At 35.3% G+C, this 16,354-nt stretch overlaps 1 protein-coding gene across 6 annotated transcripts in view; it reads left to right on the top strand.

Annotated features, from left to right (window-relative positions):
* SS18 (SS18 subunit of BAF chromatin remodeling complex) overlaps window positions 1–6,737 on the top strand; it is an 88,937-nt gene extending 82,200 nt beyond the window's left edge. For all 6 annotated transcript variants that reach the window (XM_047827640.1, XM_047827642.1, XM_047827643.1 and 3 more), the window contains one exon: window positions 4,962–6,737. In XM_047827640.1, coding sequence (XP_047683596.1) covers window positions 4,962–4,988 — 27 coding nt within the window. In that variant the 3' untranslated portion in view covers window positions 4,989–6,737. The remainder of the gene's footprint in view (window positions 1–4,961) is intronic.
* Window positions 6,738–16,354: the final 9,617 nt, after the last annotated feature.

The following is a 16,354-nucleotide window of genomic DNA, read 5'->3' as shown; positions in this document are numbered from 1 at the left end:
TTATGATCTCACCATTTGTGGATTTGAGCCCTGCATTGGGCTCTGTACTGACAGCTCGGAGCCTGGAGCCTACTTCAGATTCTGTGTCTCCCTCTCTCTCTGTCCCTGCCCTGCTCACACTCTTGTTTGTCACTCTCTCTCTCAAAAATAAATAAGCATTCAAAAATATTTAAAAGGAAGAAATTTAAAGATGATTGGTATTGTTCAGGTTTCTAGCCTAGAGACTCTTCATTCAATATACTCTCCCTAGATAATCTCGTTTACTCACATGGTTTCAGTTTACCATGCCGTTGACTCCTAGATCTCTATTTCCAGTCTGACTCTTGCTTCTCAAAATCAGATGCCTACTGGACATCTCCACTTAGATGTATCATAAGTATATCAATGTACTATAACCAAAACAAATTCATAATTTTTCTACCCAAACTTAACTCCTCCTTTCTATATTCTCTATCAAAGAAGAGAGGTATTATCATTAAGTTAGAATGCCAGGTGCCATATTTGATATTTAAGTCTTCCTCCCTCTCTCCATCTTATACATGACAGAATCTTGTTAATCCTCCTTCCTAATACATCCTTAAATCCATCCAGTTCTCTGTAACCACTGCCTTATCTTAGTTGAGACCATCAACATCTCCTACCTTCATCATGGCAGGATCCTTCCACTCTGTTGTCTTTCTTTCTCATTATTTCTTTACATTCTAATCAGAGGAATTTTGTAATTAAAAAAAAAAAATTGAAAAAGCAGACATAGAGAAACTGAGGTTTAGAGAGTTGTAGTGACTTACCCAAGATGGCAGAGCCAAGAAGTGGTACAGCTGGGTGGCAAATTCTGAGTGTCTAGAACCTGTACTGACTAGAACTCACTTTCATAAGCTGTCTCCAGCAATGTCAGTTCTTGAGTAATCCAAAGAGCATTTTCAAGTTTTTCTTCTGTAATGACTTCTTCAGGTGGAGAGTATGATCACTCTTACTTGTCAGGTGAGAAAATCGAGGAAAGGAGGATAGGTAACTTTCTCAAGGGCAAGAAGCTGTTAAGTAGTGGAGTTCATACTAGTTCATGTTAAGTAGTGGAAATTGGTTTCTGGCTCCCAAACCCATACTTTTAACCCTAGAATTTGCTAATGGTTGCAGATACACAGTATACTTTTTTGGCCTTGCTTGTGGTTTGATTTGATCCCAGCAGTGGGATCAAGTGTGGGTCAACTTACTTAATTTCTCAGTGCAACTTCTTCATTTATAAAGTGGAGATAATATTTACTGTATAGGTTATAGATGGACACAAAGCATTTATTAGTTTCTGACACACCAAGGTGTGTATAAGGTGTTAGTTCTTGAGATATATTAAGAGTTAGCTATTATTAATATTAGCCAGACTTATTTCTGTTACTCCAGGTTCTGTATTACCAAGTAATTACTATTCTGCTTCTCATTATTGTATATTCTTTTTTTACTCCCTACTTGCCTCAGCATTCTTTACCCGTTTTTCCATCATACCTTTGCTTTAGCTACTCCTTTATTTGAAATACCCCTTTTTCTTTTCTCTGCTATTCATATTTTTACTATTTTCTTAACGTTTCTACATTCTCTGAAATTTTTTTCTAATTATTTTAGCTGTGTTAACCTTTTCATTTCTTTTTTTTCTTTTAGTTTATTTATTTTGAGAGAGAGAACATGAGTGGAGGAGGGGCAGAGAGAGAGAGAGGGAGAGAGAGGAGAATCCCAAGCAGGCTCCGCGCGTCAGCACAGAGCCTGATGCAGGGCTTGAACTCACGAACTGTGAGATCATGACCTGAGCTGAAATCAAGAGTTGGATGTTTAACCAGCTGAGCCACCCACGCGCCCCTAATCTTTTCGTTTCTGAACTCTGTAGAACTTCTATCATTGTACTTTATTTATTTCTAAGTTTTATCTTCCCTGTTTTTCAAATTTATTATGGTGATGAGCATATAATAGTTGCTCAGTAAATGTTTGTAATTGGTTGAATAAAGTATTTGGCATCCATTATTGAAAAAGTCTTATAAATTAGTGTCAGGCACTCTTCAGTACTTGGGGTATAAGGATGGCTAAGACCTCACTACTGTCAAGTAATTCATAATATAGCAGATAAATTATAGCTTATATTTATATAGCTTATATATAAGAACTTATATATATAAGGTCTTAACCTCTCTTCTGCTTTCACATGATTCATAATATGTGCAATCACTTTCATCATTAATACTTCATTACACACATTGACTAGGGGAGCTCTTCCCTCCAGCACTGAGGCTTGCTTATTTATGATACCTTATAATTTTTAAAATGTCCTCTCTTATTTAAGTGCCCTAACAAACTGATGAGGTAGGAATTAATGTCACCATGAATGGAAAGAAAATTAAGATCTAGAGATGGAGATGTTAGTAGTCTTACCTTTTAAGTGAAGAAACTGAGTTTCAAAGAGCATTTTTTAGACTCAGAAAGTTAACAATAGAGTTGGGACTTAGATTATCTAAATACTATGCTGAGTTAAGCAATTGAATAAGACGTTCCTAGATGCTAAGCATTGACTACCTAGTTCTTATTCTAAACTTTGTATTATAGGAATCTTTATACAAATACAAAAGAGAGGATATCATGGATCCCTGTATACCTACCAACCAATTTCAGCAATTATCAACATTTTGCTAATGTTGCTTTTTATACCTCCCATGCTACCTTTTTCTTTTTCTTTTAAGAGTTTTTTTTTTTTTTAATTTTTTTTTAAACGTTTATTTATTTTTGAGACAGAGAGAGGCAGTGCATGAACGGGGGGGGGGGGGGGGGGGCGGGCAAGAGAGAGGGAGACATAGAATCTGAAACAGGCTCCAGACTCTGAGCTGTCAGCACAGAGCCCGACGCGGGGCTCGAACTCACGGAGCGTGAGATCATGACCTGAACCGAAGTCGGACGCTTAACTGATTGAGCCACCCAGGCGCCCCTCTTTTAAGAGTATTTTGAAACAAATTCTAGATTTGATATTCTACCCATAAATATTTCAAGGTGAGCACTAACTTTACATTTTGCTGAATATAACTATAGGAAGTAGATTAATATTTTTAAAATACTTAACTCTCTTTATAGTGCATGATTCCATTAGATACAGAGTGGCATTCAAGAGATTTTCAAATATATCTTCTTCTTTAGAAACATAAACTTTTAGGGTACTATCCTAAGGTATAGAAGTAGTTTAATTCTAGAATACATTCTCTTTTTTTTAATTTTTTAAAAACATTTTATCTATTTTTTATTTTTTTAAATTTACATCCAAGTTAGCATATAGTACAATAATGATTTCAGGAGTAGATTCCAGTGATTCATCCCCTATATAACACCCAGTGCTCATCCCAGCAAGTGTCTTCTTTAATGCCCCTCACCCATTTAGCCCATCCCCCTACCCACAACCCCTCCAGAAACCCTCAGTTTGTTCTCTGTATTTAAGAGTCTCTTATGTTTTGTCCCTGTTTTTATGTTGTATTTTATATACATTATATTTATATAATCCTTGTGTTTGGTATCTTACATTCTACGTACGAGTGAAGTCATAGGATATTTGTCTTTCCCTGACTAAGTTTGCTTAGCATAATACCCTCTAGTTCCATCCATTTTTAATTAATTTATTTTGAGAGAGAGCAGCATGAGTGGGAGAGGGACAGAGAGAAAAGGAGAGCGAGAATCCCAAGCAGGCTCTGAGCTGTCAGCGCACGGAGCCTGACACGGGGCTCTGTCTCTTGAAACTGTGAGATCATGACCTGAGCTGAAATCAAGAGTCAGACTGAGCCCCTAGAATACTTTCTTGAAATAAAATAATTAATGTAACTTGGAAGGGGAAGTTTAGCCAAAGGAAACAATTAGCTGATTATGTGCTTCCTATGAGTACTGTTTTTGGAGAATAGGTGCTTTTATGAGCAACTCTTTTAAACACAGTTAAGAAATCTTTTTAAAGTAGGTTCTCTTCTACCTTTCTTCTTCCTTTTCAAGGAGGAGATGTTCCTTCTCTTCTCCAAAATCTAACCCTACCATGTTTTTTTACCTCCCTTGTAGAATTCTACCTCATTTATCACTTCTTTTTATCTGTACTCTTTTTTCTCTTCTGTCCTGTCAGCCCACAGGCTCAAGTTTACCTTATTAAAAGCAACAAAAACAAGGGGCACCTGGGTGGCTCAATCGGTTAAGCGTCTGTCTTTGGCTCAGGTCATGATCTCACTGTTGTTTGGGTTTGAGCCCTGTGTCAGGCTCTATGCTGACAGCTCAGAGCCTGGAGCCTGCTTCTAATTCTGTCTCTCCCTCTCTCTCTGTCCCTCCCCCACCCCTACTCTCTGTCTCTCAAAAATAAATAAACATTTAAAAAATTTAAAAAAAAATGAAACACACTTCTCTTGACTTTATGTACCAGCTGCCTGTCTGAATGCCTTTGCTGACATTTTGTTGGCCTCAGGGAAAAGCCAAGCTTCTTCAGTATGGATGGAAGGTTCTTTTCCCTTTATCTCCCAGGTGCCTTTCCATCCCTGCTACTTATTACAGGTGCCATTGATGTTAATTCATAATAGTAATTATAGTAAGGTAAACAGTCACAAAGTTGTTACACTAACACATAATTAATACACAGTACATAACCACACCAGGATTCAGAACCAGAACTTCTCATTCATTCTTGCTCAGTAGAGTTCCAACAAAATTCACTAAACATTTAAATTCCTACTATGTGACAGGTACTATTCTAGGTTCAAAGACTCTGAAATCCATTTGCAATTGAATGTAATATCAGGAGCAATTACAGAGATACTGTGTACTAAATATATAACAATTTCTGTTTGTTGTTGATAAAGTTGCTTTTGTAGTATGACAGTGTTAAGATTTATTTATAATTTTCTATGCTAAACTGTTATGGTCAAATTATGGTCAAATCATTATCTAATTGCATTTTTAAATTTATCTTTTAGGGACAGTATGGAAATTACCAGCAGTGAAAAAGTACTTACATTCCAATAGCCAGTATCTATTAGCAGCCATATTGTCACCTCAGCACTGTGGACACCTCTGTGTGAAGAGATCCTTCCATTCCATCTAGTTTTTGGAAAAACCTTGTGGATAAGTGGCTGTTTCATCAGTAAGCAGCCTTTGTGGCTTAGTTGTAACAAGGCTTTAGTAGCTAAAAAATACTCTTGATTTCACATTTCTACTCTAGATGGCAACATTGGACAGAAAATGCAATGACATAACCAATTTGCAATGATTTGGGAACTGTGTTTCAAATGGACTGTTACAGACTGAAAGGTGTGAACAGCTTTGTATGTTTATGAAGGTTAAGGGAATTTAATACTTTTCCACAGATTCTTTTGTAAGGGGATGAGGGAAATGTACACTTTTTACAGCAGCAATATTTTGTATATTATGTTTATTTCATGTGAATATGCAAGGCGGTACACTACGCATTGGACAGAATCAGAAATCCTCTGTTGATGTGGATTGGAGCATGGTGGATGCTTGATTGTGTGGGTCTCAAAATGGTGTACTATAAAAGATAAAGGTGAGGGAGAAGACAAAGCACACCATATGTCCACTGTTATGTTCTTTAGAGGAAATTCAGATCCCTTTTATCTGTGAGATAATCAAGGGCACTGTGATAGTTTTGAGTAAAAAGACATTTTTTAAAAGCTTTCCAGTTTTGTGGATTAAAACCTTTTTATAAAGATCATTTATAATACAGTTTTAAAATGTGAGGCAATAAGAATTACTTCATGTGGGATCTGAGGAATCTAGGTAGCAGTTTCATGTAAATGAAGTGGTAATTCTCTCCTAAAATAGCAATAACTGAAAATGGAAGTGTTAATTTTACTTTCTTTGAATAATCAGGGAACTTAGTGAATAATATCAAAGCATTTTTTAAATGATATCAAAGAAGAGTCAACACTGATCCAGTAAGTTTATTTTTTAACATTAGAAGGATAATTGGTTTATGAAATAGGATAGTTCAGAAGACTTTACAAACCTTTATTTCAACTTTCTTCACTGGAAATAATGCCATTTATAAAAGGACACATTTAAGTTTTTCCCTTTTTTATGTTGGTTCATATAACACAAAGAGATGTTTAGGAAAATGCTTATTGATGAGGTTTATTCTGATCTGTATTAAAAGCATAAAGGTTGCAGTCTAGATCACTTTGTTAGCATGGCATATTTACTCATATTTGAGACTGTCCTGTGCCTGATTATTTTAGGTAAATTCAGGGATATTGCATTGGGCAGGAAATCATGCATTGTGAAGTTTATAACCACAATTATTTAAGCATAATCTGAAAACATCTAGCCCAAAGGTAAGTTGCTATTTTCATCACAGTTGCCTATGCCCAGGGAATAAGATGTATTCTTTATAATTGAATTGGTTTTTCCCACTTCTAACTGGAAACAAAACAGAAGGGGTGCCATAAATTTGAATAAGCAAAATGTACTGTTCTCAATATACTGTAATCAAAAGGAATTTTAATGTGTTTCTGTGTGTGTATGAGAGAGAGCGTGTGTGTTTTAAGGTCAGAATAGAATTTTTTCAACTTGGTCAGTAGAAAATGGACATCAAGTTTGAACAGGTAAAGCATGGACAGCCTTATTGTGATTGAAAATGCTTATAGGTTCTGTGCCAATTTTCCACCACTGTGTACTTTGTTGCTATTTAAAACTGTATCAACTCTAACGGAAGAATAAATTATTTGTGATTTTAATTTTCTCATTTGCTTCTTTAAATTAGATCTCTTTGACTCTCTTGTTTTGTCTGGAGACTTTGCTGTGGGTTTTTTATATAAGTTAGTCTAGTATAAGCAGACTATATTTGTATTCTAGGACTTTATCAAAATTCTCTTGCCATGCCCAAGTTAATTAGAATTAACTGTTCAGTAATCAGCATGTTGTGTGGGCTGTTTGTTATAGAATTCTTTCTCTGAAAATGAAGTCCATGAGGCTATAATCAAGATGACTGAATTAGATAAATGAGTTGAGGAGACAAAATTGTACTGAACCCAACCTGGTGTAGATCTGTTATCTCATTGGAAATAAGCTCAACTGACATTAAGAAATAATTTGTCTTGCCAACCCATCTTCTGTTGTCTTATTCTCCTTTTAATGGAAACTAAAATTGCAATTTTAATAAGCAGAATTTCCTCCAGGACTTTCTTCCTAGAGACTAGTGCATTTGCAAGGTTTAATTGTTTTATAACAGTCCTATTTCATAAAAGTTTTTAATTGGTGGTGACAAAAATTACCGTACTCCTTCGATGCCTAGTAAGAAGACTAACTTTACCAGGAGCTTTCTACCAAACTTGACATCTCCATATAGACTATATTCCCTAAAACTGAAGTTATTATTTTAGTGAAATGTATTATAATGAAGAAATATCATACCATCCTATAAAATTCTAGAAACAAAATTTTGCTAAGTAAAGAGCATGGTGATCATTGATCAACATTTAATAATATTCAGTTATTATTATAAACAACTAGTTTAGTTGTTTAAGAATATCTTATTATTCTGTAGAGTTGTGATGGTACATTGTTTTTGGCACATGTTTTTAACTTTTTTAATGGAATATTCAAACATATGCCAAAGTAGAGAGTATGTTATGACAAGCCCCATGGACCAGTGACTTAACTTAGGTTACTGGCTAACTTAGGAAGCCATGGCTAATCTTGTGTTGTCTCTACTTCAACTCAGAAATGGAAGCAAATACTACATCCTTGAATTATTTCACTAAGTACCTCTAAATAAGGAACAGCTCACCCTTGAGCAACATGGGTTTGAACTGCATGAGTCCATCTACTTACATGTGGATTCTTTTGATAGATACATTATCATGCTATAAATCTATTTTCTTTTCTTTATGATTTTCTTAACATTTTCTGTAGCTTCCTTTATTGTAAGAATATAGTATATAATACATACACAAAATATAATCAACTGTTCATGTTATTGGTAAGGCTTCTGGTCAGCAGTAGGCTATTAGGAGTTAAGTTGTTGGTGAGTCAAAAGTTATACATGGATCTTTGACTATGTTACGGGGTTGGTGCCCTTAACCCCTTTGTTGTTCAAGGGTCAACTGTACTCTTTTAAAAACACCTTGCTACTAGAACTCTTCCTGCTCTTGAAATTTTTTAATTTCACTATTAATTAGAAACCATCTCAAAACTTGTATTAATAAATCACTGCTTTTTCTTTCATTTAAAAAAATCATTTGTGGGGTGCCTGAGCCTGACCAGCTCAGGTCATGATCTCATGGATTGTGGATTCGAGCCCCACATTGGGCTCTGTGCTGACAGCTCAGAGCCTGGATCCTGCTTTGGATTTGGTGTCTCCCTCTCTCTCTGGCCCTCCCCCACACTCTTTCTCCCCCACTAGAAAAAAAAAATGAAAGCTCTAAACCTTACAGTGTACAGTCAATTTTAGAAAAACGGAAGCAAAAAACCTCACATTTTTAACGTTTATTTATTTTTGAGACAGAGAGAGACAGAGCGTGAACGGGGGAGGGGCAGAGAGAGAGGGAGACACAGAATTGGAAGCAGGCTCCAGGCTCTGAGCCATCCATCAGCCCAGAGCCCGACGCGGGGCTCGAACTCACGGACCGCGAGATCGTGACCCGGGCTGAAGTCGGAAGCCCAACCGACTGAGCCACCCAGGCGCCCCTCAAAAAACTCACATTTTTAAAATAAATTTGCAAGTTAGGGAAGTTGCAAGAAGCTATGAAATTGAATATGTAAAATCTTAAACCTTTAATACAGTGAAAGACATCATAACCTAAGTTAAAAAAAGACTGAAGATGTGTAATATATAGAAGACATAGGATTAATATTTGGATATGGCGCTATATATCTTTCTCAAACATAAACACTTAAAAAATAAAATTTTTTAATAAAAAAATTATGTTAAATAATTAAGTCAGCAAAAATAGATTACACAAAAAGTAAACATGCTCCATAATTTAATCTTTTAAAGGTAATAGCTGTAAAAAGTTTGATATATTTCTTCCAGCTTGATTATACACACATAAGCCAACATCTGTTAATTGTTTTGTCTCTTTCAACAAAAAATGGAATTATATACTACCTATACTATATTGTAACTTCCTTTTTAAAAATAGTTTTAGAAATATCCCAAATGCTTCCTATTCTGTGTTGTGCCTAATTTTTTACTATTAGGAAAACAAAGCTTTCATAATCAATCTGGTAAGGGTTTGGGTTTTCGTTTTTTGTATGTTTATTGAGATATTTCTATATGGTAGATTTTGAATATGTTAGGTGTAAGGCTATGTACATTTTTAAAAGTGTCCTCCTAAAAGAGAAAGCCTTGCCAGCAACAGATTATTAGCTTTATTAATTTTTACAATTTTAATAGGCTTTAAAAAGTGTTATCTTGGGGCGTGCCTGAGTGGCTCAGTCAGTTAAGCGTCCGACTTTGGCTCAGGTCATGATCTCACGTTTCATGAGTTCGAGCCCCGCATCGGACTCTGGGCTGACAGCTTAGAGCCTGGAGCCCACTTCAGATTCCTTGTCTCTCTCTATCTGCCCCTCCGCTGCTTGCACTCTGTCTCTCGCATTGTCTCAAAAATAAATAATCATTAAAAATTAAAAAAGTGTTATCTCAGGATCTAATTTGAATTACATCTGGTTTATTTGTTAAGTTTGAGTATCTTTTCAAATGCTTAAAGACACTTTATTATTTTGTGCTGTGAAATGCTTCTTAATGTCCCTTCTTCATTTTTCTATTGGGATGTTTATTGTGTAAGAGAGAGGAAATAATATAAACATATGTGCACAAATATGTATAATTATATATAGCTCTCTATCCAATATATTAATCCTATGTCTTCTATATATTACACGTCTTCAGGCTGTTCATTATTTAAAAAAAATTTTTTAATGTTTTATGATTTATTTTTGAGAGAGAGAGAGAGACAAAGCATGAGCAAGGGAGGGGCAGGGATAGAGCGAGACACAGAATCTGAAACAGGCTCCAGTCTCTGAGCTGTCAGCACAGAGTGTGACGTGGGGCTTGAACTCAATGAACTGCAAGATCATGACCTGAGCCAAAGGCGGACTCTTAACTGACTGAGCCACCCAGGTGCCCCTGTTCATTATTTTTTAACTTAGGTTATGATGTCTTTCACTGTCTTAAAGGTTTAAGATTTTACATATTCAATTTCATAGCTTCTTGCAACCTTCCCTAACTTGTAAATTTATAAAAAAAATGTTTTATTTTTTGCTTCTGATTTTCAAAAATTGTACATTGTAAAGTTTGGAGCTTTCATTTTTTTCTCTGTGGATAGCTGGTCATTTTAACGTTATGTATCAAATAAACCAACTGATTTGAGATGTCACCATATTCTATTTCCTTAAACACTAATTATAACTAAGCCATGTTTGATTTAATGCCATTTCAAAGACTAGTTAGATTCACTTAAGTACATTTTCATTGGCACAAAGTTGTGGGTTCTTCCCCCCTAGCAAGCTATGTTTTATTGGATAAGAGTTAACTGCAAGAGCATAAACAACAACTGGCTTCTTAACAGTAAGAGAGTTACTGAAATGTGATTTTGGAGAGTTTTGCTTGTTGGAAGTTTTCAAGGTTTTTTGTACCCTACTCATTAATTACCTTCATAGCTGCCCCAAAGTATTTCAGTATTTCAAAAAAGAAATCACTATAAAATCTCGTTTATTTTTAAAACCCCAACTCCCAGAAATAGACAATGCAATATAATTTTCATTAATTCAATAAAGACGTATACATAGGGTGATCATACAATTTATTACTTAATCTGGGAAACTTTTGATAATGAAGGGAGGATATTATATATACACACAATTATGTACATGTATATACATTGTGCACAGGCATAAAGATGTGTGTATGTGTGGGTTATATACTTGTACATATGTGGATAAACGTGTATATTTTGTATTTTGTCTTTTTCCTGATAGAGATCTATAGTTTAAGACCTTAGATACGTGAATGATACATTTGTTTAGGCTATACTGTTTAACTATGATAACCTACCAAGAAGTTTCTCATGAAACAGTGCATTAAAAATAATTATTTAATGTTAAAATAGGTGAATAAAAAATCCTGAATATTCTGAGAGGCTTTTACCATTTTTGATCAGTATTAGAGAATATGGCTTATTCCCTAATATTGTTCTCTCTCTTAAAAAAAGTAATCCCAAAGTTTTGGGTGGGCACATAACTACCTGCCCAGTGACTGCATTTAGTAGCTTCCATTGCAACTAGGTATGGACAGTGACTGTAAGTTCAGCCAGTGGAATGTGAGGTGGAGTGATGTGTTCAGCTTCTAGGTCACATCGTTAAAAATGCGCTCCATTTTCTCTTTCCCATTTCTGAAAGGCTGGAACATGACCTATTAGTGGGGAGTTTTGGCCTTATAGGTAAGAAAAATAATCTGGTAGCACAACAGAAATCCCCTGAATGGCCTCATGAAGCCCATTCTATTGCCTATTGGTGTGGACTCTGACACAAGAGAATCAACCTTTCTGTCTCACTAAGCTTTTTGTGATGGCGTCAAAGCCTGTAGTCTGATGTAGTCCTGTAGTAGAAGGCCAGTTCACACCACCCTATAGCATGTTCTGTTTGGAGTCATAATTTTTAGGAATGACAAGCCTAGTATACTGTGTGTATGGTGTACTTCACAATCGTTCAGTGACTAATCATTTTTTTAAGTTTATTTATTTATTTTGGAGTCAGGGTGGGGGGGAGGGACCGAGGGAGAGGGAGAGAGAGAATCTTAAGCAGACTCTATTTCCAGCCTGGAGTCCTCTGTGGGGCTCAGTCTCACAACTGTGAGATAATGACCTGAGCCAAAATCAAGAGTGGGACACTTAACCAGCTGAGCCACCCGGGCACCCCAGTGACTAATCATTCTTGACTGATGAAGTAGGGCAAACTATAATTCCTTTAAGATCATTGTCTGTTTTCCATCACTTGAATGAACTGAATTCTATATTTGGTAACAAGAGGTTTAGTTAATTTTAAAGTACTGGTAAAAATATATGTCATATATATCATTTTGGCATGTGTGTAGTAATAATTTTATAAATAGTATGTTTTCTAAGTACTTACATTGAGAATTTTGTTAGGTAGGACTTCGTAAAATCTCTTAGGTTTTTAACTTTATTTTGGCTTCTGCTTCAATTTGTTCTTTGGACTTTTTTCTCTAATGCTTTTTTGTGGTTTCCTTAGTCTTCCAACTTTCACTATATGAAGTATGTACTTTGATTCTAGTTTCCCTGCCAGTTTTCTTTTGGAAAAAAAAAAAAAAGATGTATCAAAAGCATTTTATTTTTACATTTATTGTGGCTCTCATTATTCAGCTTAGATCAAATATGAAGAATTTTATATCTGTAAGAGATATAACTCTATTACCTGTGGAAGGAGATTTTGGAATAATGGTTAATTTTCATATACTATTTCATACAGACCATCAAATTTTTTAACCTTCAGACTCCTGATTTTAGTAGATTAAAATACTGTTTGTATGTATGAAGGATTTTATCTTCTATCAATATGACTATACTAGGGAATTATTTCTGTTAATGCTTAGTAAATTAAGAGCAAGGAAGTGTGGCTGTGGCTTTCTTTTCAGTACTAATATTATTCTATCCATAGAAATCCTATTTTCTGTTCATTAATTTCAGTATTCCATTCTTTCCCAAGATCTCACTTCACAGCAAGCTTTCCTACTTCAAGCTCAACATGTTAGTGCTCAGTCCTCATTCCCACATAAACACAACCATTTTGAGAACGTGAACTGATATTAATTACCCCCTTGGCACCAAAAAGTCAGGATTTCCTGATGCGGCACGCTAATGTAAAATGCATTAGTGCAAACGCTGGCTCCAAGGGGTAATACTCTCTAAATAAACACAGCAATGTTTTTCTTTATTCACGACTCTCAGGCTATTCTGAAAGTCATTCATCTCCATACCCCCCCAAAAGCATTTTGAGTTTTAATAAGTTATAACTCGATTTTCATAAGAAGAAATTGAATTCCACGCTGCAAATCCATGGCATTTAACTCTTTGGTTCTTTGGAATAAAATCTACTTAAATGTTCCAATAATTAAATAGCATTGAACCATAACTTGCAGTAGTTTGTTGGAAGATAACAGTTCATGTTTATTGATTTCGTGCCACTAAAAATGTGTCATTTTGACCTAAAGAATGTCACTTAAGGCCAGAAATGATATGTATGGGGTTTTTTTGTTGTTGTTGTTGTTAGTTTTGGTGTGGGTGTGAGTGTATATGTGAGTTTGAACATTCAGTGTAGACTTCTAGTCAAGTAGAAATTATTTCATGCTTTGGTGTACCCTCTCCAAACATACTATTGCTACTACTGTCATTACTACTACTGGGTAAAACAAGTGAGCCAAACCAAAGATGGCCAGGCTCAAATAAGCGAAGATCTAATATGGAACAAAGTGGAGTAAAAATGTAAATTGGTGAGCAAGGCCGAAACCATGGACCTCCCACGTTTGGAGTCTGGAAGCCAGTAGTAGTGTCATTCGACAAATTGGCTCCCATGAAATTGAGATTAAAAGTATTATAAGATCAGATCCTGGGGCAAGGTTAACTGCTTGACCTCAGAGGCTAGGATGTGACTCCTCCCTGTTGCTCCCACTTAACAAAAAGTGACTTAAAAAAGCTTGCTGCTATTGACTATTACGTAGATCCTTGTTCCGAGGAAGCTGAGCATAATGATGCTGAAAACTACGTATTTAGCTTCTTGATCTGGAGCTAAACTAAGATATTCTGAAGTGTGGTAATTAGGTCTAAAATATTCCTAAAATAATCTTTGTAGGGAAGAGTTCTCAAATGGTTGATCTTGGACTTGGTGCAGGGGCCTCTAGGTATAAGTGGAAGTACAGAAGAAAGGAGGGAAAGAGAAAATTAAAAGACAAAAACCTTCTACTTTAAGCCCATGAAACTAAAATTCTGAAATTTGTCCACAAATCTCTTGGCAGAACATGTATTCCCACCCCACATAAAGTTAACTTTATAGGAGAGTCTGACATTTAAAAAAAAAAAAAAGAATGTTAAAGACACTTGAGGAAATAAATCCATTTGCATAGATCCTCAGATATGAAATTATAACGCAAAACTTGGACAAATTAAGAGGTATATTTAAAAACAGAAACCTTATAAGCAAAGAAATATATACATATAGCCATTGAGATAAGCACAATTGGCATAAACTGTAGGCTGGACACAGTTGAAGAAATTTATGAATTAGATAATAGTGAACAAATTGTTCCATATTTAAAGAGATATGGAAGGGAATGCAGAGTTTTAATAAGGTAGCTTAAGAAGGAAATAGAGGGTTGGTAGAAAATCTATATGTAAGAAAATAGAAGTTGGCAGTGTTCCACAATTAGATCTATAAATACTCAGATTATAAATCCACCCTAAGTCCAATCAGGGCAAAAGAAAAAAATGAATCCTTATCCAGAAACAACATGATGGTATTCAGAAAGAAAAAAAAAATCTATTAACATAAAAGGCACGATTAGACTGGAAAACTCTCAGCAACAGTCAAAAGATAGAGGTGTCATGTGCTGAGGGAAAATAAGGCAGCCTAAATGTTATACCCAGCTAAACTATAATTCTGTAGTGAGGGTAAAATAAATGTTCAGACTTAAAAAGACCAAGAGAGTTTATCATTCAAGTTGTACTTGAGCAAAAAAGAAAACCCAAAAGAAGGTATAGGATTAAAAAAAATTACCTAAAATTTGTCAAATATAGTTATTTATGGAAAACATAACTTCTCTTTTGGGTGCAAAGAAAAGGTAAAGTTAAGTATGATAGGTTGATTGCATTCATGACCTCAATTCTTTACCCTTCTTTGAATTCATGCCCCTTTGCCATGTGACTTTGCAGTTCCTCTCACTGAAGAGGTGCAGTCAAACTTCTTGTCCCCTTGATTCTGAGTTTGGCTGTGTGACTTGATGTGGCTGGTAGGATATTAGCTGATATGATTCAAAGAGCCTTGTAGAAGCACTGATGCAGTTCTGCTTCCACTCTGTACCTCTGTCTTTGCCATGGAAATTTGCCCAGGCTAACCTGCTAAGGAATGTGAGAAACATATGAGGCAAAACCAAGTCAACACTAGCCAACCCCCAGCCAAGATCAGCAGAGCCACCCAGCCAGCCAGCCAACTGACCACAGGTGCATAAGCAAGTCTAGCCCAGATCAACTAGACTCTGCAGCCTCTTTAGCTAAGTAAATGTTTATTGTGTGTTAACTGATTTGTGTGTGTGTGTGTGTGTGTGTGTGTGTGTCTTTGTTATGCAACACTATAGCAATAGATAGTTGATATAATAGCAAGATACAAGATAGGAAGCATGATGAATGAATTTATAAAGCCCACAAAGGGGCTTTCATGTTCAGGAGAATAATAGAAAGACTGAAAAGCTTTAGGCTTTGTTGGAAAGTTTTCAGGTAAAACTACAAGAGTAATGTTTAAAGTATTAATACAAAAAAATGTACGAGTCATGATTTTAAGAAGAAAATACAATTCAGAAATTTAGGAGCCAGAAAAGAGGAAGAAAAAGAAGGAGCAAGAGAAATAGAGAATATGTACTAATCCAATGGAAGGAAGGAATAAAGGAGTAAAAAGGGGAAAGATAGCAAGAAACTCAAAAAATAATAGGATAGGATTATATCTAAACATAGCAGTAACAGTAAATATAAAGTAAACTTATTTATTAAAAGACGTTAAATTGGGGAGAGGACCCAGCTATATTATTTTTATTAAGGGATATTACTAAAAATAAAAAAATTGGAAAATAGATACAGGTGTGTAAATACCAAAGTAAAGTTTAAAGCAAAAGCATTAGTAGGAACAACGAGGGATCCTAAGTAATAATAAATAGAAAAAACATTTAAGATATAATAACGGGAATATACAAAGCAAAAACAATTGAAAGCAAAAATATAAAACTTAAAACCATAGTGGAAAGATTTCAATCTACTTAGAGCAGAAACTTGGCTCAGATAAATAATAAGGGTATAGAATGGTTCTATCTAATTGAAATATAATGTCAGCCCCATATGTAAGTTAAAATTTTCTAGTGGCTACATTAAAAAATGTAGAAACAGGGAAACTATTTTAATATATTTTATTTAGCCCAATTTATCCAAAATACTATTTCAGCATAAATAAAATTCATGAGACACTTTAATGTTTGTTTACTTTTGAGAGAGAGATGGAGCACAAAGCAGGGGAGGGGCAGAGAGAGAGGGAGACACAATCCAAAGCAGGCTCCAGGCTCTGAGCTGTCAGCACA

This window comes from Prionailurus viverrinus, chromosome D3 (assembly GCF_022837055.1).
Source record: "Prionailurus viverrinus isolate Anna chromosome D3, UM_Priviv_1.0, whole genome shotgun sequence".
NCBI classification, from domain to species: Eukaryota; Metazoa; Chordata; class Mammalia; order Carnivora; family Felidae; genus Prionailurus; species Prionailurus viverrinus.
The sequence above is the reverse complement of the archived record's forward strand: the minus strand, read 5'-3'. Positions and strand labels throughout refer to the sequence as shown.